We start from the raw sequence: 27,984 nt of genomic DNA, 5'->3' as shown, positions 1-27,984 counted from the left end.
GGCCCCGGCCCTCTGGAACCAACTCCCCCCAGAGATTAGAATTGCCCCCACCCTCCTCACCTTTCGTAAGTTCCTTAAAACCCACCTCTGCTGTCAGGCATGGGGGAACTGAGATATTCTTTCCTCCTAGGCCTCTATAATTTATGCATGGTATGTTTGTATGTATGTTTGGTTTTATAAATAAGGGTTTTTAGCTGTTTTAGTATTGGATTGTTACATGCTGTTTTTATCACTGTTGTTAGCCACCCTGAGTCCACGGAGAGGGGCGGCATACAAATCCAATAAATAAATAAATTGGACTTTATTATTTTCATATCCAAAATATAATTATTCCTTTGTGAATTGAGAGATGACTCCCATACATTTCTAGCATGGTTTGTGATGCCAGGACACACAGTCTTTTGCTATTTTACTTTGCAATTAAGAAAACAAAAATCACCACACAAAGTTAGGACACAAAGCCAGTGAGCTGTACGTTGAAATTCAGGCTGTATTTTCTAAATCTATGTTCATTACCGTTTTCTTTCTCAGCTATTACTTTGCGTTAAACAATGGGAAGCAAAGATAGAAAGGCAGATTGTAACAAGATTAAGTAAACTAAGAAATAGCGCCATCATAAAAAGAAATTAAAGTACAGTGGTACCTCATGATACGAACTTAATTGGTTCCAGGAGGAGGTTCGTAAAGTGAAAAGTTCGTAAGATGAAACAATGTTTCCCATAGGAATCAATGTAAAAGCAAGTAATGCGTGCAAATCCTTCAGGAAAATCCCAAACTTTAGAAGGGAGGCGAACAGAGGGCAGGGAGGAGCAGCTAAAGGGGGCGGGTGGAAGAAGCAAGGCTAGGCGCCCTCCCTTTTCTTTCTTCAAAAGACACTCTTTCAGTGCCTGCAAGCACGCTGTTCTCCTAGTTTTTAAAATGCAGTTTTCCCCCCTCCAAGCCGCCCCTCCCCTTTCTTTCTTCAAAAAAGGGGGGGGAAAGAAACCCCTTCATCCCAGCAGCAGCGGCTTGGGTTAGTAAGGTGAAAATAGTTCGGAAGAAGAGGCAAAAAAATCATATTTTGAAAAGTTCGTTAGAAGAGGCGTTCGTAAGATGAGGTACCACTGTAGTGCCACCATAAAAAGGAATCTAGTTATCTACACTATTAAAATACCATTAGTGTTGGGCGAACCCAACGAAATTCAGGTTCGGCGGGTTCGTGCGACCTTGGCGGCTGGTTCAGGCAAGTTCATGGAATCCGAACCCGCCGAACCCTTCTGGCCCCGCTAGTCTTCTGCCAAAGCAGCCCGCGGCCGCCTCACCATGCCTATCTGTCTTTGCAGCCAGCAGGAGAGCAAGTGAGCGAGCGGGTCTTCCGCACCCACTTCCCTCCCCCCCCCACTCCTCAAATCACGGTCTCCTGAAGGTAAAGGAAAAAATAATAATAAAGGAAGGGGGGAGGGAAAGCCGTCACGGTCATCGAGGAATGGGGTGGGGTTTGCGGGTGATGAGGATGAGGACGGGCACATGCCGTGTGTGTGTGGAGCATTTCTCCGTTGGGAAAGTAAGACGGTGGCAAGTTTCTCGGTGTGTTAAAGCTGCCGCCAAGGTAGTCCCTGCCGAGAAACTTACCACCGTCTTACTTTCCCAATGGAGAAACGCTCCCCACATACACAGCGCGCGGCCATCCTCCTTCCGACATCAAAGACGGTCCCGGATATCTCCAGGACCGTCTTCTGCCGCACGAATCCCAGCGACCGGTTAGGTCCCACAGAGTTGGCCTTCTCCGGGTCCCGTCGACTAAACAATGTCATTTGGCGGGACCCAGGGGAAGAGCCTTCTCTGTGGCGGCCCCGACCCTCTGGAACCAACTCCCCCCCGGATATCAGGGGTGCCCCCATCCTCCTTGCCTTTCGCAAGCTCCTTAAAACCCACCTCTGTCGTCAGGCATGGGGGAATTGAGATATTCCCTTCCCCCTAGGCTTATACAATTTATGCATGATATGTCTGTTTGCATGATTGGTCTCCTAAATTGGGGTTTTTAAAATTATTTTTTATATTAGATTTGTTATATTTGTCTTTTTTATTGCTGTTAGCCGCCCCGAGTCTGCGGAGAGGGGCGGCATACAAATTAATTAATAAATAATAAAGGGGAGCGGGGGTGGCAGGTAGAGGGGATTCCAGGGGCGGGACTTTGACGTCACGGAGACGTCACTTCCTGGCCAGCCGAGGCGATCGAACGCCGAACGCGACCCCGAACTTTGCCCGAAGTTTTAAAAAATTTCAGGGTCGGGGTCAGCATCACGAACGGCACGAACCCGAATTGTGCGAGTTCGGTTCACCCAACACTAGACGCCATCAACTCCCTTATCTCTACTTGTCTTTTGCCTTGAATCCTCCTACTCCCCTATGTGGATCCTTTTATGGCAAGTAAGAAGATTGTTCCTTCTAAAGCTCTTCCCACACTCCATACATTGATACGGCTTCTCCCCTGTGTGGATCCTTTTATGGGCAGTAAGGTAACTGTTGGTACTAAAGCCCTTCCCACATTCCACACATTTGTATGGCTTCTCCCCTATGTGTGTCCTTTTGTGGTAAGAAAGATTACTGCTCCAAGCAAAGGTCTTCCCACACTCCATGCATTTATAGGGTCTTTCTCCCCTGTGACTCCTTTGATGGCTCCTAAGAACATAATTATCAGGGAAAACCTTTCCACACTCCAAGCAGGTGTGAGATTTCTCTTCTGAATGGGTCATTTCGTGAGAGACGAGGTGATCCAATAGAGAAAAGCCCTTTCCGCAGTCCGTACACTTATAGGGTTTCTCCCCTATGTGGATCCTTCCATGTTCCGTAAGAGGTGGGTTTTCACAGAAATCCATTCCACGTTCTCTGCACTTGTTCTTTGCGTGGATCCTTTTGTGGGAAGTAAGATTACTGTTTTGACTAAACGTCTTCCCACACTCCATGCATTGATACGGTTTCTCCCCTGTGTGGATGAACTTATGAGAAGTAAGACGGCTGCTCTGAGTGAAGCTCTTCCCACACTCCATGCATTGATATGGTTTCTGCCCTGTGTGGATGAACTTATGAGAAGTGAGATGACTGCCCTGAGTAAAGCTCTTCCCGCACTCCGTACATTGATATGGTTTCTCTCCTGTGTGGATTCTTTTATGAGTAGCAAGGGCACCGCTTTGAGTAAAGGCTTTCCCGCACTGCAGACATACATAGGGCCTTTCTCCATTGTGATTCCTCTGGTGGCTTCCAAGAGAGCAATTATCGCGGAAGGCCTTTCCACACTGGATACAGACGTACGGTTTCTCTTTCGAATGCGTCATTTTGTGGCGAATGAGGTGACTGGATTTAGAAAAACTTTTCCCACATTCCAGGCATTTATAGGGTCTTTCCTCTGTATGGATCTTCCCAGGATAAGTAGATTGACTAATCGAAGAAAAGCTTTTTTTAATTCCACATTGTGATGTGTTTCTCTCGTCGTTTTTTGGTTCCAGCTGGTCGGCAAACTTCTCTTTTCCTTTTTTGGGGAGGATTGCTTGGCGTTGTTCCATGTAGTTCTTACTCTCTTTGACATTGTTTTCTTCAAAAAGAAACATGAGAAATTGCAGCAAGGTTAGAAACATGTTTAAATATCAATTCTCTCTCCTCCCCCACCCAAAATTTTAGAAACATAGAAGACTGACGGCAGAAAAAGACCTCATGGTCCATCTAGTCTGCCCTTATACTATTTTCTGTATTTTATCTTACAGTGGATATATGTTTATCCCAGGCATGTTTAAATTCAGTTGCTGTGGATTTACCAACCACGTCTACTGGAAGTTTGTTCCAAGCACCTACTACTCTTTCAGTAATATAAATATATGTTTGTTTGTTTGTTTGTTTGTTTATTTATTTATTAAAACTGGAAGGGACCTTGCAGGTCATCTAGTCCAGTGTTTCCCAACCTTGGCAACTTGAATATATTTGGACTTCAAGTCCCAGAATTCCCTAGCCGGCCGAAACGTGGCCTCCAGGAAGGATGTCTTCGTGACGTCAAAGATCCACCCATGGAATTCCCTCTTGGGATTCCCCACCTCCAGATTGGCCAAAAACGCTGCTGCTGATTATAAAACCTGCGCTCCGCCGGGCGGCAGCGCCCAGCTGTAACCTTCTGAAACAGCCGGGTGCTTCTCGGTGGCCTCCGGAACCCGAACCTGAACCCGAACTTTTGCCGAACTTCCGGGTTCGGCGTTCGGGAGAACGGCGAGAAGCCACCCGGCTGTTTCAGAAGGTGACAGGTGGGCGGTGGCGCTTCTCGGCGGCCTCCTGAACCCAAACCCGAAAAGTTCGGCAAAAGTTCGGGTTCGGGAGAACGCTGAGAAGGCGCCCGGCTGTTTTAAAAGGTGACAGCCAGGCGGCGGTGCCTGACGGAGCGCCATTTTGCGATTTTTTTTCCCCTTGCACGCATTAATCGCTTTTACATTGTTTCCTATGGGAAACATTGTTTCGTATTACGAACTTTTCACCTTACGAACCTCCTTCCGGAACCTATTAGGTTCGTAAGACGAGGTATTAATGTATTTGGGGTTTTTGTTTAGGTTCACTTTTCTTCTTTTTATTTTAAAAGGGCATTTTCTATTTATTTATTTATTTTGAACTATACATTTAAATTGAGTCGGAGGAGATATGGAGAAAATTTGAGATAATAGAGCCTTATGGATTAGAGGTGTTTAAAATTAGAAACAGCTTAAAATTTGTATTAGCTAATAGCGTTTTGATTTTATATAAGAAATCTGAGTAGCCATTTTTGTTCAGATATTAAAAGCAATGGAGGTAGTACAGTAATACCTCGTCTTATGAACTTAATTGGTTCCCGGAAGTTCGTAAGGCAAAAAGTTCGTAAGACGAAACAATGTTTCCCATAGGAAACAATGTAAAATGAATTAATGCGTGCAAGAAAAAAAACAACACAAAAAAAGCTGTCGCCCGACTGTCACCTTTTGAAATAGCCGGGGGGCTTCTCGGCGTTCTCCCAAACGCTGAGCCCGGAAGTTTGGCAAAAGTTCGGGTTCGGCATTCAGGTTCGGGAGGATGCCGAGAAGCCCCGCCGCCCAGCTGTCAGCTTTGCAAAAGAGCCGCGGAGCTGTCGGACAGTCGGGAGGCTCAAACGGAGGTGGGGAATCCCAATAGGGAATTCCATGGGTGGAGCTTTGACATCACGAAGACGTATTGTATTGTATTTGTATTTATTAGATTTGTATGCCGCCCCTCTCCGAAGACGTCCTTCCTGGAGTCCACGTTTTGGCTGGCCAGGAAGGACGTCTCCGTGACGTCAAAGCTTCTTGGGTGGGGCTTCTCGGTGGCCACCCGAACCCGAACTTTTGCAGAACTTCTGGGTTCGGCGTTCAGGCGGCAGGTTCGTAAGGCAGAAAAAGTTCGTAAGAAGAGGCAATTTTTTTTCGAACCCCGGGTTCGTATCTCGGAATGTTCGTATGGCGAGGGGTTCGTATCACGAGGTACTACTGTATTGGTTTTTCATTTGTATACCGTAAGTTTAAAAACTTATTAATTATATTGTAACTCGATGTGGATGGTATTTTAAACTACATTTGTGATTGGAGAGAAAAATAAAAAAAATTCTTTGCCTGCAAAATTATTTTAATTTTTGTCATTCACATTTAACTAATGTAACTCTTCTGTGCAAGTTGGGTGCAACAAGTAAGAGATAGAACCACAGACAGAGGTTCTTACCCACAGAAGCCAAATTCATGGAATTCTCCAGCATGACCTCCTGATGAAGAGCTTTTTGGTCAGGATCCAGCTGAGACCACTCCTCCTCAGAAAAATACACAGCCACCTCCTCAAAAGACACAAAATCCTAAACAAGGAAACAAATTTCTGCGTTAAAAAACAACAACCGCAAGAACAATTTGAGACTTCTCTCCCACCAATTCCAAGGGAGATTTGCAATTAATGAAATGATTATCTGCTGCAGAATTCAAAATAAGAATTCACAAACTTTGGCAGATGACACAACATAAACATAGAAACATAGAAGTCTGACGGCAGAAAAAGACCTCATGGTCCATCTAGTCTGCCCTTATACTATTTCCTGTATTTTTATCTTAGGATGGATCTATGTTTATCCAAGGCATGTTTCAATTCAGTTCCTGTGGATTGACCAACCACGTCTGCTGGAAGTTTGTTCCAAGGATCTACTACTCTTTCAGTAAAATAATATTTTCTCATGTTATTTTTGATCTTTCCCCCAACTAATTTCAGATTGTGTCCCCTTGTTCTTGTGTTCACTTTCGTATTAAAAACACTTCCCTCCTGGACCTTATTTAACCCTTTAACATATTTAAATGTTTCGATCATGTCCCCCCTTTTCCTTCTGTCCTCCAGACTATACAGATTGAGTTCATTAAGTCTTTCCTGATACGTTTTATGCTTAAGACCTTCCACCATTCTTGTAGCCCGTCTTTGGACCCGTTCAATTTTGTCCATATCTTTTTGTAGGTGAGGTCTCCAGAACTGAACACAGTACTCCAAATGTGGTCTCACCAGTGCTCTATATAGCGGGATCACAATCTCCCTCTTCAGGCAATCTGGTCCGAACAGGGATGACCCTATCCCAGCTCTTCCTCTCCCTCTCTGCCTTAAACTAGAACAAAATGAAACCCATCCAAGATTCATGGATCTTTTCCAATGTTCCTCCTACCTGAGGCAGAGATTCAGTCATTCTTTCAGCTACATCACAAACAAGAGGTGATTCGAAAAATACCAAGGACTGCTTTCGGTTCTCTGTGGAAGGCAGAAAAAGTATGAAAGGAAATTTGTTTTTAAAAAAAAAAAAAAGATTAATTCCACTCAAGAGGAACAAAATAATCAGTTATCTGGATGCCCAAACCCCACATCAAACAGGTGCAGCTTCCATTACCTGACATGGCATCCTGATTTTGATCTTTTTCAAAGATCTCCCCAACCAGTAGCTCTGGAGAGAGTTTGGATTCTTTCCTTCCCTTGACATACTCAGTGGCTGCTTCCAAGGATATCTGGACACGGCGTTCCAGTTGAAACAAGGAAGAGCAGAGAGAAAGAAATGAATTCTCATACTACACCCTCAAGCTGGGAGACCCCAATGTATAACACTGAAGATGGAAAATGAAGGTGGGAGATGTTAGTACATGGTTGTTTAAGGAACATAGGAGACTGACGGCAGAAAAAGACCTCATGATCCATTTAGTCTGCCCTTATACTATTTCCTGTATTTTTATCTTAGGATGGATATATGTTTATCCCAGGCATGTTTAAATTCAGTTACTGTGGATTTATCTACCACGTCTGCTGGGAGTTTGTTCCAAGGATCTACTACCCTTTCAGTCAAATAATATTTTCTCATGTTGCTTTTGATCTTTCCCCCAACTAACTTCAGAATTGCCATGTTAAACTGCCTATTGTAGTTTATTGTACAGTAGTATCTCGACATACGAGTTTAATTCGTTCCAGACCCGAGCTCGTAAGTCGATCGACTCGCATCTCGAACGAATGCCTTTAGACTTTGTTTTTCGCGCCGAGATAACCAGAAGCAAGGATTCTGCCGCCACCTAGTGGAAGCTCGGCTCGTATCCCGAATTTGAGCTCGGGTGTCGAACAGAATTTCGCTCGTGTCGTGGCTCGTAACTTGGAATACTTGCATGTGGAGCACCTTGTATCTAGAGGTACTACTGTATTTAAGTAGTAATATCACTTTAAGAGTTTTGGTACTCCTACCTACAATGATGCTGAATTGCTTATTCACTTTTGTCTTTACCTTGAGGGGGAAATGTGTATTGCTTAGTGCTTGTTATATGCAGTTTATATTGTATTGCTTAGTGCTTGCTATGTGCAGTTTATGGATTGTTTCTGTTTTATGTAGATATGTGAACACAAGGACAAGGGGACACAATCTGAAGTTAGTTGGGGGAAAGATCAAAAGCAGTAGGAGAAAATATTATTTGACTGAAAGAGTAGTAGATCCTTGGAACAAACTCCCAGCAGACGTGGTAGATAAATCCACAGTAACTGAATTTAAACATGCCTGGGATAAACATATATCCATCCTAAGATAAAATACAGAAAATAGTATAAGGGCAGACTAGATGGACCATGAGGTCTTTTTCTGCCATCAATCTTCTATGTTTCTATGTAAATAGTACTTAATCAGCATAACTTAAGTCTGTGTCAATATTGGCTATAACACACACACATCCACTCTTATTAATCTCTGCTCGGTGATTGTCGAAGGTCTCATAGCCTAGCTATACCGAGACATACCAACAGAAGCATTCCCCAAATACATCTTCTAAAAATAAGAATAAGAAACAACTAGCCTTAGCTGTTCATAATGCCACAGTCACTCACGCCCTCATCACCTCGAGGCTCGACTACTGTAACGCTCTCTACATGGGGCTACCTTTGAAAAGTGTTCGGAAACTCCAGATCGTGCAGAATGCAGCTGCGAGAGCAGTCATGGGCTTCCCCAAATATGCCCACGTCACTCCAACACTCCGCAGTCTGCATTGGTTGCCGATCGGTTTCCGGTCACAATTCAAAGTGTTGGATATGACCTATAAAGCCCTTCATGGCATCGGACCAGAATATCTCCGGGACTGCCTTCTGCCGCACGAATCCCAGCGGCCAGTTAGGTCCCACAGAGTTGGCCTTCTCCGGGTTCCGTCGACTAAACAATGTCGTTTGGCGGGACCCAGGAGAAGAGCCTTCTCTGTGGTGGCCCCGACCCTCTGGAACCAACTCCCCCCAGATATCAGAGTTTCCCCCAACCTCCTTGCCTTTCGTAAGCTCTTAAAAACCCACCTCTGTCGTCAGGCATGGGGGAATTGAAATTTTTCCCTTCCCCCTAGGCTTATAGAATTTATACATGGTATGCTTGTTTGTATGATTGGTCTCTTAAATTAGGGTTTTTTAGATTGCTTTTTAATATTGGATTTGTTACACTGTTTTCTTTATTGTTGTTAGCCGCCCCGAGTCTTCGGAGAGGGGCGGCATACAAATCTAATTAATAATAATAATAATAATAATAATAATAATAATAATAATAATAAAAATAAATAATAATAAGTAAGTAAGTAAGTAAGTAAATAAATAAATAAATATTGTATTGCTTAGTGGTTGCTATATGCAGTTTATGGATTGTTTCTGTTTTATGTATATATGTAAATAGTACTTAATCAGCATAACTAAGTCTGTGTCATTATTGGCTATAACACACACACAACCACACTCTTCTTAATCTCTGCTCGGTGTTTGTCAAAGGTCTCATAGCTTAGCTATACCGAGACATACCAACAGAAGAATTCCCCAAATACATCTTCTAAAAATAAGAAAAAGAAACAACTTTCTTCCTTCCTTCCTTCCTTCCTTATTTATTTATTTATTTGATTTTATGCCGCCCCTCTCCGTAGACTCGGGGCAGCTAACAACAGCAAAAAGACAATATGAACAAATCTAATACTAAAAATAATGTAAAAAACCCCCCAATTTAAGAAACCAATCATACAGACATACCATGCATAAATTTTATAAGCCTAGGGGGAAGGGAATATCTCAATTCCCCCATGCCTGACGACAGAGGTGGTTTTTAAGGAGCTTACGAAAGGCCTTAGCTGTTCCTAATGCCAAAAAGCTCTTATCAGAGAGACATTGACAAATTGAGAGACATCACCAGACCTGCCGTGGCTATATTCTCACACCTGTAACTCTTCTTGCAACTTCAGCTCCTCCTGGCTCAGCAGGAATCCTTCCGCCAGGGCCACAGCCTGGGAACTTGTCTCCGCTCCACACTCCCGCAGCCATTTCTCCATCTCTGCGGGTAGGACGGCCAGGAACTGTTCCAAGAGCACCAAATCCAGCATCTGAGCTTTCGTGCGTCTTTCTGGCTGCAGCCACTGAAGGCAAAGGCGGTGAAGGCGACTGCAAACATCTCGGGGTCCAGTCACCTTTTCGAACCGTACTTTCCCGAAGGGACGGCAATGGCTGGCTAAACTGTTAGTTCTTGATTCATTCTTCTCACAGCTCCAAGGCTGAGCAACAAGAGGGAGTTTTCCAGTCCCTGCATCTGCTAGGTGTTGTCTCTCCATCTTCTCTTTTTTGTCTCTAATACAGTTGCAAAATAGATCAATGGATTCACAAGACCTGGATTGCATGACAAGATCCTGGTCAAGTTTCCCAAGGACATTCGGCCCTCCACACTTACAAGATGCTTTTGTCTTCGGAGGGAGCAGGAAAGATTTCCACTTTACATATCTGAAATGGAAAATAACAGAAATCTCCAGTAATTACAGAGTGACTATTATTATTATTATTATTATTAGTAGTAGTAGTAGTAGTAGTAGTAGTAGTAGTAGTAGTAGTATGTATGTATGTTTGGTTTTTATATTAATGGGTTTTTAATCGTTTAATCGTCGGATTATTTTGTATACTGTTCTATTATTGTTGTTAGCCGCCCCGAGTCTCCGGAGAGGGGCGGCATACAAATCCAATAAATAATAATAATAATAATAATAATAATAATAATAATAATAATAATAAATATTATTATCATCATTAGTATTATTATTATTATGTCAGTACAACACAGCAAACGAGATCACTATGCTGGATTTCGTATTTCATCACCAGTCGGGCGCTTCCCAAGCACCTAGGACTGCGTGATGTAGCGGCGAATTATGTTTGCCGATCCCAGTAAAGCGGCCTTTTGCAATTGACAGATGGAGATTTTGTCAATTCCCATGGTTTTCAAATGTCCGCTGAGATCCTTTGGCACTGCGTCCAGCGTGCCAAGTACCACTGGGACCACTTTCACGGGCTTATGCCAGAGTCGTTGCAGCTCGATTTTTAGATCTTCGTATTTCACTAATTTCTCTAGCTGCTTCTCCTCAATTCTGCTGTCTGCTGGGATTGCGATGTCGATGATCCATACTTTCTTTTTCTCCACAATCAGGATGTCTGGTGTGTTACGCTTCAGAATTCGGTCAGTCTGAAGTCGGAAGTCCCACAGTAATGACTATTACTGTATTATTATTATTATTAATAATAATAATAATAATTAATAATAATAATAATATGACTAGCAGTAGTAGTAGTAGTAGTAGTAGTAGTAGTAGAAGTATTAGTATTTTATTAGTATTAGTATTAATTAGACTTGTATGCCGCCCCTCTCCAAAGATTCGGAGCGGCTCACAACTAATTTAACTATTGAGGATCCATCTCCAAAACAAACATAAAATGATGTCAAACGAATCTACTAATGTTTGGAAAGAGGAAGGAGAATCTTATTAGGCAGGTTGATTTATCTGGTGTAAATTAAGGAGAACATTTCAGTTACCACGGTTTCAAAACGCCAGAGAAATACATAAAATATGTTTTGGATTCCTATTTCTGAATTACTTATTCAACTTATTTCAATGATTGTGAATAAAGACCAGACTCTTTAAAGTGTGAGTGTCACAGGTCTCATACAGAAATTGAGAGGAGCACTACGTAAACCCATTTATTAACTAAACAAATCAATATGCGAATGTATTATAAAAACAACGTAAGCCCATCCGGCCTGAATCCTTTGAGAACTTCAGAAACCTGAATTAAGAAGCCATCATCCAATGCATATAGATCTATCTATCTATCTATCTATCTATCTATCTATCTATCTATCTATCTATCTCTATCTCTCTTTCTCTATCTATCTATCTCTCTTTCTATCTCTATCTCTCTCTCTTTCTCATCTATCTATCTTTCTCTCTCTCTATCTATCTCTATCTATATATCTCTCTCTATCTCTTTCTCTTTCTCTATCTATCTCTCTCTCTCTCGCTCTATCTATCTCTCTTTCTCTATCTATCTATCTATCTATCTATCTCTATCTATCTCTCTTTCTCTATCTATCTATTATCTATCTATCTCTCTACCTCTCTCTCTCTCTCTCTACCTCTCTCTTTCTCTCTCTACCTCTCTCTCTCTTTCTCTCTCTCTTTCTCTATCTATCTATCTATCATCTATCTATCTATCTCTATCTATCTCTATTTATCTCTGTCTGTCTCTCTCTCCCTCTCTTTCTTTCTCTCTCTCTCTCTATATATATATGTTTTCTCTATATCTATCTATCTATATCTATATCTATATCTATCTATATCTATCTATCTATCTATCTATCTATCTATCTATCTATCTATCTATCTATCTATCTATCTATCTATCTATCAGATTTGTATGCCGCCCCTCTCCGCAGACTCGGGGCGGCATACAAATCTAATAAATGTAGGGGCTCCCCCAGGAAATGTGGGGGAAACGGCCCCTTCCTTCTAGAGCAGTGTTTCCCAACCTTGGCAACTTGAAGATATTTGGACTTCAACTCCCAGAATTCCCCAGCCAGCGAATTCTGGGAGTTGAAGTCCAGATATCTTCAAGTTGCCAAGGCTGGGAAACACTACTCTAGAGAGAACCCATTTCTTTGCTTTGTTTCCCCACCCCACCCCGCCTGGCCTCTGCATGGGAAAGGGCGGCAGGGGGACATGGGACTCCGAACTCCGACCCCGAAAGAAGACTTGGCCCGTCTGCACGCACGCCTCCAATGCGGGACCCCTTTGCATGGGCAGAGCCGCAACTCACAGAACTCGGGAGTCTCGTCTGGATCCGTATCCCTCCAAGGCTTCCTAGCAGCCTATGCGTCTCCTGCAACGGCCCCTCCCGGGGTGTGGGGGGGAGGCTTAGAAGCGCCTCCAATACCTTCCAACTAGGGAATCATGTGTGTCTTGTCATAGCGGAAGAGGCCAGCGCATGCTCAGTACTGTCCCGAAGCTGCGCGCTCCCCCTGGTGGACTCTGCGCAAAGTGGCAAGATTCACCCGCAAAGGCGGGAAAGAGGAGGAAGGCAGGGATGAGGGAAAGCGCCTCTCAATGCCTCCCTGTCTGAGAAAGGGGCTTCGGCACCTCCAGACAGAGGCGGCACTTTCTCAACCTTCCGCTCCTTCCTTCTGAGGAGGTGGAGAAAAATCCCTCTGGCGGATCCAAACTCACTTGGGTCTAGAAAGCTTAGAACTAAGAGGCCTCAAACATGATCTGGGTCAGTGTTTCCCAACCTTGGCAACTTGAAGGTATCTGGACTTCAACTCCCAGAATTCCCCAGCCAGCATTTGCTGGCTGGGGAATTCTGGGAGTTGAAGTCCAAATATCTTCAAGTTGCCAAGGTTGGGAAACAGTGATCTAGGTATTGCCCACAAGAACATATGCTGCAACGTCCTGCCTGTCAAAGACTACTTCAGCTTCAACCACAACAACACAAGAGCCCACAACAGATACAAGCTTAATATTAACCGCTCCAAACTTGACTGTAAAAAATACGACTTTAGTAACCGAGTTGTCGAAGCATGGAATTCAGTACCGGACTCTGTAGTATCATCCCCTAACCCCCAACACTTTACCCTTAGACCCAGGTTTCCCAACCTTGACAACTTGAGGATATCTGGACTTCAACTCCCAGAATTCCCCAGCCAGCATTTGCCGGCTGGGGAATTCTGGGAGTTGAAGTCCAGATATCTTCAAGTTGCCAAGGTTGGGAACCACTGCCTTAGACTATCCACGGTTGACCTCACCAAGTTCCTAAGAGGTCACCAGAATGCCTTCCGTCCCGTCCTATTGTCTCTCATATATCTCCTATATCATCTCTTCTATACCTATATCTTTTCCTGCTATATTTTACTCCTTTATTTTCTCCATTATTATTATTGTTGTTGTTGTTGTTATTATTATTATTATTATTATTATTATTATGTCAGTACAACGGAACAAACGAGATCACTATGCTGGATTTTGTATTTCATCACCAGTCGCGCGCTTCCCAAGCACGAATTATTTTTGCCGATCCCAGTAAAGCGGCCTTTTGCAATTGACAGATGGAGATTTTGTCAATTCCGATGATTTTCAAATGTCCGCTGAGATCCTTTGTTACTGCACCCAGCGTGCCAAGTACCACTGGGACCACTTTCACTGGCTTATGCCAGAGTCGTTGCAGCTCGATTTTTAGATCTTCGTATTTCACTAATTTCTCTAGCTGCTTCTCCTCAATTCTGCTGTCCCCTGGGATTGCGATGTCGATGATCCATACTTTCTTTTTCTCCACAATCAGGGTGTCTGGTGTGTTATGCTTCAGAATTCGGTCAGTCGGAATTCGGAAGTCCCACAGTAGTTTTGCTTGCTCATTTATTATTCTTATTCTTATTCTTATTATTAATTAGATTTGTATGCTGCCCCTCTCCGCAGACTCGGGACAGCTCACAGCAATAACAAAAAAAAAAAGTACAACAAATCTAATACTGTATTCAAAAATATCTAAAAACCCTTATTTAAAAAACCAGACATACACACAAACATACCATGCATAAACTATATAGGCCTGGGGGAGATGACTCAATTCCCCCATGCCTGGTGGCCGAGGTGGGTTTTAAGGAGTTTGCGAAAGGCAAGGAGGGTGGGGGCAATCCTAATCTTCGGGGGGGAGCTACGCATGCGCGGCCATAGAAAAAAAGGGCACGCATGCGTAGATGGTGTTTTTACTTCCGCAACCCTACATCGCGAAAAATCGATTATCGCGAGGGGTCTTGGAACGGAACCCTCGCGATAATAGAGGGATCACTGTATATCTAAAATTGTAAATACTGTATTTAAATACTGTATCTAAAATAAATACTGTGTGGGAAGGGTTTATAAACACTTAAAACAATGAAAACTTACCAAACAATTACAATATAAATACTTAAATAAGTACTATCAGTCGATAAATTCCCCATCGCGGATTTCACCTATCGCGGCCAGGTCTGGAACTTAACACCAGCGATAGGTGAGGGACTACTGTATATAATGACAAATCTAATAAACTCTAAAATAACAATAATACATTTAAAAAGTCTAAAAAACAAGAAACCCCAATATATAAAAAACATACATACAGTCATATCATATACAGAATACTACATAGGCAGGGGGAGATGTTTCAGTTCCCCCATGCTTGACGGCAGAGGTTGGTTTTAAGGAGTTTACGAAAGGCAAGGAGGATGGGAGCATTTCTAATCTCCAGGGTGAGCTGGTTCCAGAGGGTCGGGGCCGCCACAGAGAAGGCTCTTCCCCTGGGTCCCGCCAGACGACATTGTTTAGTCGACGGGACCCGGAGAAGGCCAACTCTGTGGGACCTAACTGGTTGCTGGGATTCGTCCCCCCTTTAATACATTCTGCCTGATTATATCCTCTATAACCCTCATTAGGTATTATTGTTTATTGGACAAAACAAATAGTAAAAAAATAAAATAAAGAACAGCTGCCCTGAAGGCTGGGCAGAGATTGGAAGAGGCATCAAAAAAGGCCAGATCTTGTCAGAAATGGCCTGTCAGTCAGAAGACAAGGACCAGGTGGCTGTCTGGGAAACACAGGTATGTATTGGCTTTTATTTCTTTATTATTATTATTATTATTATTATTATTATTATTATTATTATTATTATTAATTAGATTTGTATGCCGCCCCTCTCCGTAGACTCAGAGCGGCTCACAGCAATGATAAAAACAATACAGTAGTCCCTCGCTATACTGCGGCTTCACTTCATCGCGGGTTTCTGAGGAAGTCGATCGACATATTTAAACAGCCCGCCGAACTCGATCGGCAGGTTTTTCAAAAAAAAAAATACAGTGATCCCTCGATTTTCGCGATCTCGATCTTCGCGAAACGCTATATCGCGATTTTTCCCACCCGATGACGTCACTCTCTTCCTTCCTTTCTCATCTTTCTTTCTCTCTCTCTTTCTCTATCTTGCTTCTTCCTCTCTCACTCTCTTCCTCCCTCTCTCATCTCTTTCTTTCCTTCTCTCTCTTTCTCTATCTCTCCCCCTCTTGCTGGCGGGCGGCGGGCGGGTGAGCGGGGGCATCAGCGAGGAGCCGGGGTTTCCCCTTTGCGTGGGCGGCTGGGAAACCCCGATCTTCGTCTGCTCGCTGCTGCTGCGCCGAGCAGATCAGCTGCTGGGTGGCCGAAGGAACCTTCCCTGGGTCTTCCCCCTCTTGCTGGCGGGCGGGCGAGCAGCGGGCATCAGCAAGGAGCCGGGGTTTCCCCTTTGCGTGGGCGGCCGGGAAGACCCAGGGAAGGTTCCTTCGGCCGCCCAGCAGCTGATCTGCTCGGTAGCGCAGCAGCAGCGAGGAGCCGAATCGGGTTTCCCCTTTGCGTGGGCGGCGGGGAACGCAAACTCCACCATCTACGCATGCGCGGCCATAGAAAAAAAGGGCACGCATGCGTAGATGGTGTTTTTACTTCCGCAACCCTACATCGCGAAAAATCGATTATCGCGAGGGGTCTTGGAACGGAACCCTCGCGATAATAGAGGGATCACTGTATATCTAAAATTGTAAATACTGTATTTAAATACTGTATCTAAAATAAATACTGTGTGGGAAGGGTTTATAAACACTTAAAACAATGAAAACTTACCAAACAATTACAATATAAATACTTAAATAAGTACTATCAGTCGATAAATTCCCCATCGCGGATTTCACCTATCGCGGCCAGGTCTGGAACTTAACACCAGCGATAGGTGAGGGACTACTGTATATAATGACAAATCTAATAAACTCTAAAATAACAATAATACATTTAAAAAGTCTAAAAAACAAGAAACCCCAATATATAAAAAACATACATACAGTCATATCATATACAGAATACTACATAGGCAGGGGGAGATGTTTCAGTTCCCCCATGCTTGACGGCAGAGGTTGGTTTTAAGGAGTTTACGAAAGGCAAGGAGGATGGGAGCATTTCTAATCTCCAGGGTGAGCTGGTTCCAGAGGGTCGGGGCCGCCACAGAGAAGGCTCTTCCCCTGGCATTGTTTAGTCGACGGGACCCGGAGAAGGCCAACTCTGTGGGACCTAATCGGTCGCTGGGATTCGTGTGGCAGAAGGCAGTCCCGGAGATATTTATTTATTTATTTATTAGATTTGTATGCAGCCCCTCTCCATAGATTCAGGGCGGCTCACAACAATAGAAAACAGTTCATAACAAATCTAATAATTTTAACGATTAAAAAGAAAACATTAAAATCCCCATTATTAAAGCATACATACACACAGACATACCATACTTAAATTGTATAGGCCCGGGGGAGATGACTCAATTCCCCCATGCCTGACGGCAAAGGTGGGTTTTAAGGAGTTTACGAAAGATATGATCCCGTCCACCATTAAACCATCTTTCCAAGCAGTCTCTGTTTCCAGTGTCTTTCTTCCCACTTGGACCTGAACCCAGATGGATATTTCTAACATAGAACATCTGCATGTCTGCCATAGTGAAAGGAAGACTAAAACATTTTGAAGAAGTGCCTCAAGGTGATTTTACTGCTTTTATTGCTGGAAAAATTATATCTTGTAAAACGTCTTACTCATTGATAACCTTCCCACAACGAGGATTGAGTAGAAAGAACAAACAATTTGTGCAAAATTTCCTTGCAAGACCACAATATTAACATCTTATAAAATTGCATAGTCCATAATCTGAGATAATTAAAAGAGACATTTTCTTGGAATTGACCACAATTGGAAACTAGATAGACCTAAAGGGGGAAAAAAATATTGATATAAAATAGTGTTGACCACAGTCAAATTGACAGTACAGTGTTCCCTCGATTTTCGCGGGTGATGCATTCCGAGACCGCCTGCGAAAGTCCAAATTTCCATAAAGTAGAGATGCGGAAGTAAATACACCATTTTTGGCTATGGACAGTATCACAAGCCATCCCTTAACACTTTAAACCCCTAAATTACCATTTCCCATTCCCTTAACAACCATTTACTCACCATTATTACTGGTACTCACCGTTGAATAAGACACTTAGTGATCCTGATATTTATAAACATATTTATTTATTAACAATAATTATTTTTTGTTATTTATTTGCAAAAATTATTAGTTTGGCGAGGATGTAGGACATCATCGGGCGGGAAAAACCGTGGTATAGAAAAAAACCCGTGAAGTATTTTTTAATTAATATTTTTTTTAAAACCGTGGTATAGGCTATTCGCGAAGTTCGAACCCGCAAAAATCGAGGGGACACTGTAACATCAAAAATCCACACTAGTATTAAAACAGCTGGGTCCATTTTTTGTGTTTCCATTGGTAATTTTCCAGTTGTGGGCATAGACTCAAAAAACTCCATTTCCTATACATAAAAAGGAAATGCATAGATTTCGTCAACTAAATCTGGAATTTAAATGGATTTGCACCCAAATGGATCTGTGTGTGGAAAATTAGGTCATTTCCCCACTCCACGCATTTATATGGCTTTTCCCCTGAATGGATTCTTTTATGTCTCATAAGAGATGAAATTTGACCGAATCCCTTTCCACACTCCATGCACTTGAACATCTGGTCTCCTGTGTGGACCCTTTTATGAGAATTAAGATAACTGCTTATAGTAAAGTCCTTTCCACACTCTTCACATTTGTACGGCTTCTCCCCTGTGTGGATCCTTTTATGGGAAGCAAAGGAACTCCTTTGACTAAATCCCTTCCCACACTCCGTGCATTTGTACGGCTTCTCCCCTGTGTGGATCCTTTTATGGGAAGTAAAAGAACTATTGTGACTGAAACTCTTCCCGCACTCCATGCATTGATATGGTTTTTCCCCCGTGTGTTTTCGTTTATGCGAAGTAAGTTGACTGCTTTGAATAAAGGTCTTTCCACACTCCGTGCATTTGTATGGCTTCTCCCCTGTGTGGATCATTTCATGAGCTGCAAGGGAACGGCTCTCTCGGAAACTCTTCCCACACTCCGTGCACTTGTATGGCTTCTCCTCCGTGTGGATCCTTTTATGGGAGGTAAGATGACTGCTCTTAACAAAGCCCTTTCCGCACTCGAGGCATTTATACGGCTTCTCCCCCGTGTGGCTCCAGTTATGGGAAATGAAAGAACTCCTTTGACTGAAGCCCTTTCCGCATTCCGTGCAGTTATACGGCTTCTCCCCCGTGTGGATCCATTTATGGGAGGTAAGGTGACTACTTTGAACGAAGGTCTTCCCACACTCCGTGCATTGATATGGCCTCTCTCCTGTGTGGATCCTTTTATGAGATGTAAGAGAACGGCTCTCTCTGAAACGCTTCCCACACTCCGCGCACTTGTATGGTTTTTCCTCTGTGTGGATTCGTGCATGGGAGGTAAGATGACTGCTCTTAATAAAGCCCTTTCCACACTCCGTGCATTTATAAGGCTTCTCCCCCGTGTGGATCCAGTTATGGTAAGTAAGGTGACTGCTGGTTCTGAAGGTCTTTCCACACTCCAAGCACTTGTAAGGCTTCTCCCCTGTGTGGATCCTCTTGTGAACAGTAAGAGACACGTTTTCACAGAAGCTCTTTCCACACTCCGGACATTTATAAGGCTTCTCTCCTTTGTGGATCCAGTTATGGGAAGTAAGATGGCTGCTTCTTCTGAAGTTCTTTCCGCATTCCAAACATGTATATGGCTTCTCGTCTACCTGGGTGCTTTTCTGATGTGTACTGGACCTATTTTCACAAGGAAGAGTGGAATTTTTTCCAGTGTTTCTGCATGTTTTGTGATAGTGTTCATTCACAACAAATTTGTCTTTGAATAGTTTTACACTTTTTGCCGTGTGTTTTTTCTTTATTTTTCTTTGTTGAGCAAGAAAGTCTTGCACCGGAGCTTCAATGGAAGACGGACTTTCCTGATTCCAATTATTTGACTGGTTTATCTCATGCATCTCCACTTCCATTTGATCTGCAGGCTTCTCCAGTCGGTCTTTGTGAGTAAGCACCGGGAATGGTTCTGTGGAATTTTCATTTTCCTGTCCATTATTACCTTTAAAAAAAGGAGAAATAAAAATGATTTATTTATTTATTTATTTATTTGTTTATTCAAAAAGACATTGAAACTCCGGAGAAGGTGCAGAAAAGAGCAACCAAAACGATCAGGGGTCTAGAAACCAAGACTTACGAAGAGAGACTGCGGGAACTGGGCATGGATAGCCTAGAGAAAAGGAGGGCCAGAGCGGACATGATAGCAGTCCACAGGTATACGAGGGGTTGCCACAGAGAGGAGGGGATCACTTTATTCTCCAGGGCACCGGAGGGCCAGACGAGGAACAACGGCTGGAAGCTGACCAAGGAGAGATTCAACCTGCAAATAAGGAAGAACTTCCTGATGGTCAGAACGATCAGCCAGTGGAACAACCTACCAGCAGACGTTGTGAACTCCAATACTCTGGACTTAAGAGGAAATTGGACTGCCATTTGGCTGGGATGCTATAGGGTTCCTGCTTAGGCAGGGGGTTGGACTTGATGACCCGCATGGTCCCTTCCAACTCTAACAATAAATAAGTAAATAAACATGGCGAAGATCAAATTGCAGGAAGTTTGAACATAATAAAAAAACAAGCTGTACCAATCTTCTTAGATGTAGAGTTTTGAGAATTTGGACAGTGTTGATTTAAAATTTTTGAAGACATGAACTTTAAAGAAAATTTCCTTAAATGGGTAAAATTGATTTAATCTTTGCATAAAGCACAACTAGAGTCGGGGTGGCGCAGCAGGTAGAGTGCTGTACTGCAGGCCACTGAAGCTCACTGTAGATCTGTAGGTCAGCGGTTCAAATCTCATCACCGGCTCAAAGTTGACTCAGCCTTCCATCCTTCCGAGGTGGGTCAAATGAGGACCCGGATGGTGAGGGCAATATGCTGGCTCTGTTAAAAAGCTATTGCTAACATGGGGCTACCTTTGAAAAGTGTTCGGAAACTTCAGATCATGCAGAATGCGACCGCGAGAGCTATCGTGGGGCTTCCTAGATTCGCCCACGTTTCCCCAACACTCCGTGGCCTGCACTGGCTGCCGATCAGTTTCCGGTCACAATTCAAAGTGTTGGTAATGACCTTTAAATCCCTACATGGCATTGGACCAGAATACCTCCGGAACTATTGTTGTGAGCCGCCCCGAGTCTTCGGAGAGGGGCGGCATACAAATCTAATAAATAATAATAATAATAATAATAATAATAATAATAATAATAATAATTAGTGATTGGAAATTCCTGTTGGAATTCTTGCTAAAAAAACAGAAAAATTGAACTTGTGATCTGCAAGTTTGAAGGTTACAAAGGATCCATTACTTAAAAGAGAAAATTATTGTATAACCTTAGAGAAAGATACGGTTTCCTTTTTTCCTTTTATTACAGTGATCCCTCGATTAGCATGGTCTCGATTAGTGCGAAACGCTACAACACGGTTTTTCACAAAATATTAATTAAAAAATACTCCACGGTTTTTTTGCTATACCACGGTTTTTCCCACCCGATGACGTCATACGTCATCACCAAGAGTCACTTCTCTGTCTCTTTCTCTTTCTTTCCTGTCACTATGCTTCAATCATTTTCTCATTTCTCTTTTTTTCTCCCCTTTTTTCTATCATTTCTCTCTCTCTTTCTTCCTCTCTCACACTCTCTTCCTCCCTTCTCTCTCCCCCCCTCCACTTGCCCACGAGAAGAAAAAAAGCAACCTCTGCCGGGCAGCTCCCCTTGTGCCCCCGCTTTGTGCCTGCCTCTTTTGGGGATTTTTTTTTCTTTTCTTTTTTGCGCTGGCGGCGGGAGCTGTTGGGGAGGGCTCTGCCGGGAAGGCCTCTCAGCTGCAGAGCCGAATGGGGGCGGAGGCAACAGCGGAGCCCGGCGCTGGGGCCATGCGAGGCTGTTCATCCAGGGGGGCGTGGACTGGCAAGTCGCCCTCCTTTCTCTCTCTTTCTCTCTCTTATACCACACCGGTAACAGGGAGAAAAAGAGAGAGAGCGGAGGGCACCTTGCCGGTCCACGCCCCCCTAGATGAGCGGCTCCGCATGGCCCCAGCGCCGCCCAGGCAAAGGGGAAACCCCAAGATCGCTTGCCGCTTGCCGCTTGCCGTATTGCAGCGAAGGAGGCGAAGCAAGGCTCCAAGCTGCAATACGGCAAGCGGCAAGCGATCTTGGGGTTTCCCCTTTGCCTGGGCGGCGGGAAGACCAAGGGAAGGTTCCTTCAGCCGCCCAACACCTGATCCGCTCCGCAGCGCGGCAGCAGCGAGGAGCCGAAGATGGGGTTTCCCCTTTGCCTTTACCCCATCTTCGGCTCCTCGCTGCTTCCGCGCTGCGGAGCAGATCAGCTGTTGGGCGGCTGAAGGAACCTTCCCTTGGTCTTCCCCGCCGCCCACACGCAAACTCCACCATCTGCGCATGTGCGGCCATGAAAAAAATGGCGCGCATGCGTAGATGGTGTTTTTTACTTCCGCACCACTATAACGTGGAAATCGATTAGCGCGGGAGGTCTTGGAACGTAACCCCCGCGCTAATCGAGAGATCACTGTATATATTTTTCTTATTCATTTATCATCTTACACTGCCTTCATTTCCTCTTCAAAACTTGAATTGTTTTTAATTCTGATCAAAGTGCTTTAACAAAATTATTATTAAAATGATATAGTTGATATTATTGAATTACAGAATGTCTTCCCGAATACTCTGCCTGGGAGAAGCAAACTCTTACCCAGAGAGGCCACGTTCATACGATTTTCCAACATCACTTCCCAATGCAACGCTTTCTGATGAGGATCCAGCTGTGACCACTCCTCCTCAGAGAAAGACACAGCCACCTCCTCAAAGGACACATGGCCCTCCTGAACAAAGAAAAATACAACAGAATAAAACCAGGAGAATTTACACGTCCTATTGTTTAAATCACTGCAAGCACAGATATAAACTTTCAGTGCTAAATAAAATGAACCCGTTTCCTTCTGGATCTATCCATCCATCCATCCATCCATCCCTCCCTCCCTCCCTCCCTCTCTCTCTCTCTCATCAATCTGTCTATTTTTTCTATCTATCTATCTATCTATCTATCTATCTATCATCAATCTATTTTTCTATCTATCTATCATCTATCTATTTTTTATATTTATCTATTTTTTCTATCTCTCTCTCTCTCTCTCTATCATCAATCTATCTATTTTTTCTATCTATCTATCTATCTATCTATCTATCTATCTCTCTCTCTCTCTCTCTCTCTCTCTCTCCATCCATCCATCCATCCATCCAACATCAAGACTTCCTGCATTTGGAGAGAATCAACTGGCAGACGTGCCTTAAAAACCCCATTTCTCAGTGACTCCCTCCTGTATTTGCAGAAGAAAATGAGGAATGAGATTCCTTTTAGCATAATAGATCTAGAATGTAAAAAAGAGGACTTCTATTTGATTCAACACATAATCACAGCCACGAGAATCACAATTGCACAGAATTGGAAAAAAGAGGACACGCCAACCGAAAGAGAAATTATTAAGAAAATATACGACTGTGCAGAAATGGACAGACTCACCCAAAAACTTAAAAACAAAGAAGACTCAAGATATTATGAGATTTGGGAAAAATTCTATGATTGGGTAACAAAAAGAAAAAAGAAAGAAAGAAAAGGTTTTGACACTGACCAAATATAAAACTCTGATTATCTTTATCGGATTGTTATCAACATCTTTTTCAATTCAATCGGACCTTAATTCAAGTGTAGACTAGAAAAAATATCGGAAAAACCGCAGCAACCATATGCCGCTCAATCTTTAATCTAAGAGGTTTAGAACTGTTAGAAACAGTTCACTGGGGGGGGGGGGAAGGAAGAGTTAAAAGGTAATAAGTTATTGAGACAGAACGATTTAAACTTAATCTTTAGCTTGGATATATTTGTCTTTTCTTTTTTTTCCGGTAGTGATATATATGTTGAATTGATAAAGCTTACTTAAACAGAATAATTATATGATATAAATATAACAAGACCATGTGATTATATGTCGACATAATGATGCAAAATACGATGTACCTACTCTTCCTTCTTGTGTATATTTTTGTAAATTTAATAAAAAATATTTTTAAAAAAATTTAAAAAAAATATTTAGATGTAAGGCCTTTTAAAAATGGTTATTTGTTAACGTTCCTATTTCAATTATTCTTCAGCAGCCTTGCACAATTGCATGTCAAAAAATCACTCAAAGGAAGTCAAAGGATTACTCTCTACTTAACCAATGCTAACATTGAGATATAGGTTTATTTTTTAATTACACTTCTCTTACTTCAGTTGTAGCTTCAACAATTGTTTCAGTTCCATCATAAGCAGGCGTTAGCTTCACTCTATTCTTCACTACGTGGGAGACAGAATTTTATAATTAACAAAACAGGACTAGGTATTTCTACGGAAGAGAGAAGATGAAAGAGAAAATGGATTTCTCTATAGAGTGGGAGAATCTCCAGTTACCTCCAGAGATGTCCTGACATGGACTTTCCTGAGAGATCCTCCTTCGAAACATCTCCTGAAGGGGATTTGAAGGATTCCTCCATCCCTCAAGACCTCTGATCTTCACAACAGACTTGAAATTAGGAGAAAGGAGAAAAGAAGAAGAGTTAATGAACACTCCAGAACAGAACTGGACAGATTAACACTATGGACCCACACTAATAACATGATGTTCAACATCGACAAGAGCAAAGTCCTTCACCTTCGTTAAAAAAAACCCTAGACACATATACAGCCTGGGAAAAACCCCACTTAGCAGCAGTAACTGCGAAAGAGATCTTGGAGTCTTGGTGGATAATCAACTAAACATGAGCCAGCAATGTGCAGCAGCGGCCAAAAAAGCCAATACAATCCTAAGCTGCATCAACAGAGGGATACACTCCAAGACCAGGGAAGTATTAATACCACTCTACTACGCCCTGGTCAGACCACATCTGGAGTAGTGCATCCAGTTCTGGTCACCACACTTCAAAAGAGACATTGAAACTCTGGAGAAGGTGCAGAAAAGAGCAACCAAAATGATTAGGGGACTTGAAACCAAAACTTACTAAGAGAGACTGTGGGAACTGGGCATGGATAGCCTTGAGAAAAGGAGGGCCAGAGGGGACATGATAGCTGTATACAGGTATATGAGGGGTTGCCACAGAGAGGAGTGGGTCACTCTATTCTCCAGAGCACCAGAGGGCCGGACGAGGAACAACGGTTGGAAGCTGACCAAGGAGAGATTCAACCTAGAAGTAAGGAAGAACTTCCTGATGGTCAGAGCGATCAACCAGTGGAACAACCTGCCTGCGGAGGTTGTGAACTCCCCAACTCTGGACACTTTCAAGAGGAGATTGGACTGCCACTTGGCTGGGGTGCTTTAGGATTCCTGCTCAGGCAGGGGGTTGCACTTGATGACCTGCATGGTCCCTTTCAACTCATCAATCAATCAATCAATTAATTTAGGTTGATTCTTGTTCTCTGAACACAGAAAACCCCCCAACATCCATCCGTGAGGCTAAGTGAGAAACAAACCAAACAATATCCTACAAGGATTGGGAAAAAGGTCTCCAAGTAGTTGTCTTGGAGAGAGGGGTGCAGAATTCAAACACATTCTTTGTACCCTGGCAATCTCACACTACTCACCAGAGCCTACAAAACTTTTGCCAGACCCATCCTTGAATACAGTTCATCTGTCTGGAACCCATACCACATCTCGGACATCAACACCCTTGAAAATGTCCAAAGATACTTCACCAGAAGAGCCCTTCACTCCTCCACTCGAAACAGAAGACCCTACGAAAGCAGACTATCAATCCATGGTCATGAAAGCTTAGAACTATGACGCCTAAAACACGATCCAAGTATTGCCCACAAGATCATATGCTGCAACGTTCTACCTGTCAATGACTACTTCAGCTTCAATCGCAACAACACAAGAGCACGCAACAGATTCAAAGTTAATATTAACCGCTCCAAACTTGACTGTAAAAAAATATGACTTCAGCAACTGAGTTGTCGAAGCGTGGAACTCATTACCTGACTCAGTAGTGTCAACCCCTAACCCCCAACATTTTTCCCTTAGACTATCCACGATTGACCTCTCCAGGTTCCTTAGAGGTCAGTAAGGGGTGTGCATAAGTGCACCAGTGTGCCTTCCGTCCCCTGTCCAATTGTCTCTCCTTATCTCATTTACCTTTTCTTCCTTTCAAATTTGTTCACCTATACTTTTATATCTTTTCTTCTATTCGTTTCTCCAGTTATATAACTAAATATCTATTCCCTTCAATGTGTATTATGTATTGGACTAAATAAAGCCCTTCATGGCATCGGACCAGAATATCTCCGGGACCGCCTTCTGCCGCACGAATCCCAGCGACCGGTTAGGTCCCACAGAGTTGGCCTTCTCCGGGTCCCGTCGACTAAACAATGTCGTTTGGCGGGACCCAGGAGAAGAGCCTTCTCTGTGGCGGCCCTGACCCTCTGCAACCAGCTCCCCCCGGAGATTAGGATTTCCCCCACCCTCCTTGCCTTTCGTAAAGTTCTTAAGACCCATTTCTGCCTTCAGGCATGGGGGAACTGAAACATCTCCCCCGGGCCTATACAGTTTATACATGGTATGTTTGTGTGTATGCTTGCTTTTAATAATGGGGTTTTTAGTGTTTTTTAAATTATTAGATTTGTTCTTATATTGTCTTTGTTATTGTTGTTAGCCGCCCCGAGTCTACGGAGAGGGGCGGCATACAAATCTAAATAATAATAATAATAATAATAATAATAATAATAATAATAATAAATAAATAAATAAATAAATAAATAAAATGATGGTCTCCCACCTGAAACTCAACCTGCTCCTTTCGTTCCTCCTCTTGACTCAGGACGAAGGCTTCCACCAGGGCTATGGCCTGGGAGCTGGTCTCTGCTCCACACTCCCGCACCCAACTCTCCATCTCTGGGGGCAAAAGGAACAGGAGCTGCTCCAGAACAACCAGGTCCAGCATCTGGGCTTTGGTGTGTGTTTCTGGTCTCAGCCATCGCCTACAAAGGTCATGGAGTTGGCTGCAAAGTCCTCGGGGACCCTCAGCCTCCTGGTATTGGAGGCTTCTCAAATTCCAGGGTTGAAATTCTGAATGGAGGGTTTCCTCCTCCAGGGTTTTCTTCCCAGTTCTTGCCCAGATCTCCCCACAACTGCCATGCTGAACAGCAAAGGGGCCTTTTCCATTTCTCTCACTTCTTAAAAGTTGTGTCTCCATATTGTCTTTGTCCTGTAAGGCAAATTTAAATGGGTGCAAGGAATCTTCTCAATCTCCTAATGATTTTTCGTTCATATGTCTCTTCTGGAAATTCTGTTTTTTTTCCTCCCGTCTTTAGCCAAGAAATAATTTTGTCCACACGTGAAGATGTAGAAAATTACTTCCAGTTCATCTACCTGAGATGGAAAAGAAAATAAATTCCAAGAATTAAAAAGTGAAGAATTTAAACACTGAACTAGAAGTCATCCCCATGGAAGGAATGGGTTTTTTTTTCTAAGCTGGTCAATGATCGCAATCGCATTCAGCTCATAGGATTTTCTCTTCCAGCCATTGTATATTTCTTTTGGTCACAGGAAAAAGCTTCTTTTTAAGAACCTGCCATCTGCATTTCCTTCTAAGCATTCACACAACCTGGCCAACCCAAAACTGGTGAACAAACCACGTGAAGTTTAGATCTCATCCAATGTCAGGAGATGGAACCTGGCTGAGGATTCCCACTTTCCCTTCTTCAGGGTGTCCTTGGGAGAACCCAATCTCCCTCTTGACACGCAGGCAGATTCACACAACCTGCCCGGAGACCCAAGGCAGATGGAGGTCAACACGCTTGTTTCCACCTCCGGACAAGCCGGGCAGCAGAGGACTGGGCCCTCGGGGAGCCTGGGGCGAATATTGCCTCCTCCCCAGGCTTCTCTCCTTTCCTGCTGGGCCTCCGCAAGGCCGACCGTCCTCTGCCCCCACTTGGGCTCTTACCCGGACACGGGGCGGGAAGGGATCCTCACCGCCGTCCTAGGATCCCCGATTCTTCTCCTGCTGCTGCTCTGGAGCTCCGTTTCCTTCCCTGCGTGTAGGGAGGGCAGCTGGGGAGCATGGGACCCGCGGTTGAACCC

General features: G+C 43.4%; 1 protein-coding gene and 1 pseudogene across 1 annotated transcript; both read right to left on the bottom strand.

Annotated features, from left to right (window-relative positions):
• Positions 1-65: 65 nt before the first annotated feature.
• On the bottom strand, positions 66-27,172 carry LOC139162999 (zinc finger protein 420-like; annotated as a pseudogene).
• Positions 5,639-12,714, bottom strand: LOC139163184 (zinc finger protein 202-like). The gene is made up of 5 exons (XM_070744145.1): positions 12,637-12,714; positions 9,723-10,275; positions 6,911-7,025; positions 6,692-6,774; positions 5,639-5,848 (listed from the first exon to the last, which is right to left on the bottom strand). Exons 2-5 carry the CDS (start codon positions 10,173-10,175, stop codon positions 5,639-5,641), a joined length of 861 nt encoding a protein of 286 aa, XP_070600246.1. The 5' UTR covers positions 10,176-10,275; positions 12,637-12,714.
• Positions 27,173-27,984: the final 812 nt, after the last annotated feature.

Source organism: Erythrolamprus reginae, chromosome 2 (genome assembly GCF_031021105.1).
Source record: "Erythrolamprus reginae isolate rEryReg1 chromosome 2, rEryReg1.hap1, whole genome shotgun sequence".
Lineage (NCBI taxonomy): Eukaryota > Metazoa > Chordata > Lepidosauria > Squamata > Dipsadidae > Erythrolamprus > Erythrolamprus reginae.
This window is presented reverse-complemented; position numbering and strand designations above follow the sequence as displayed.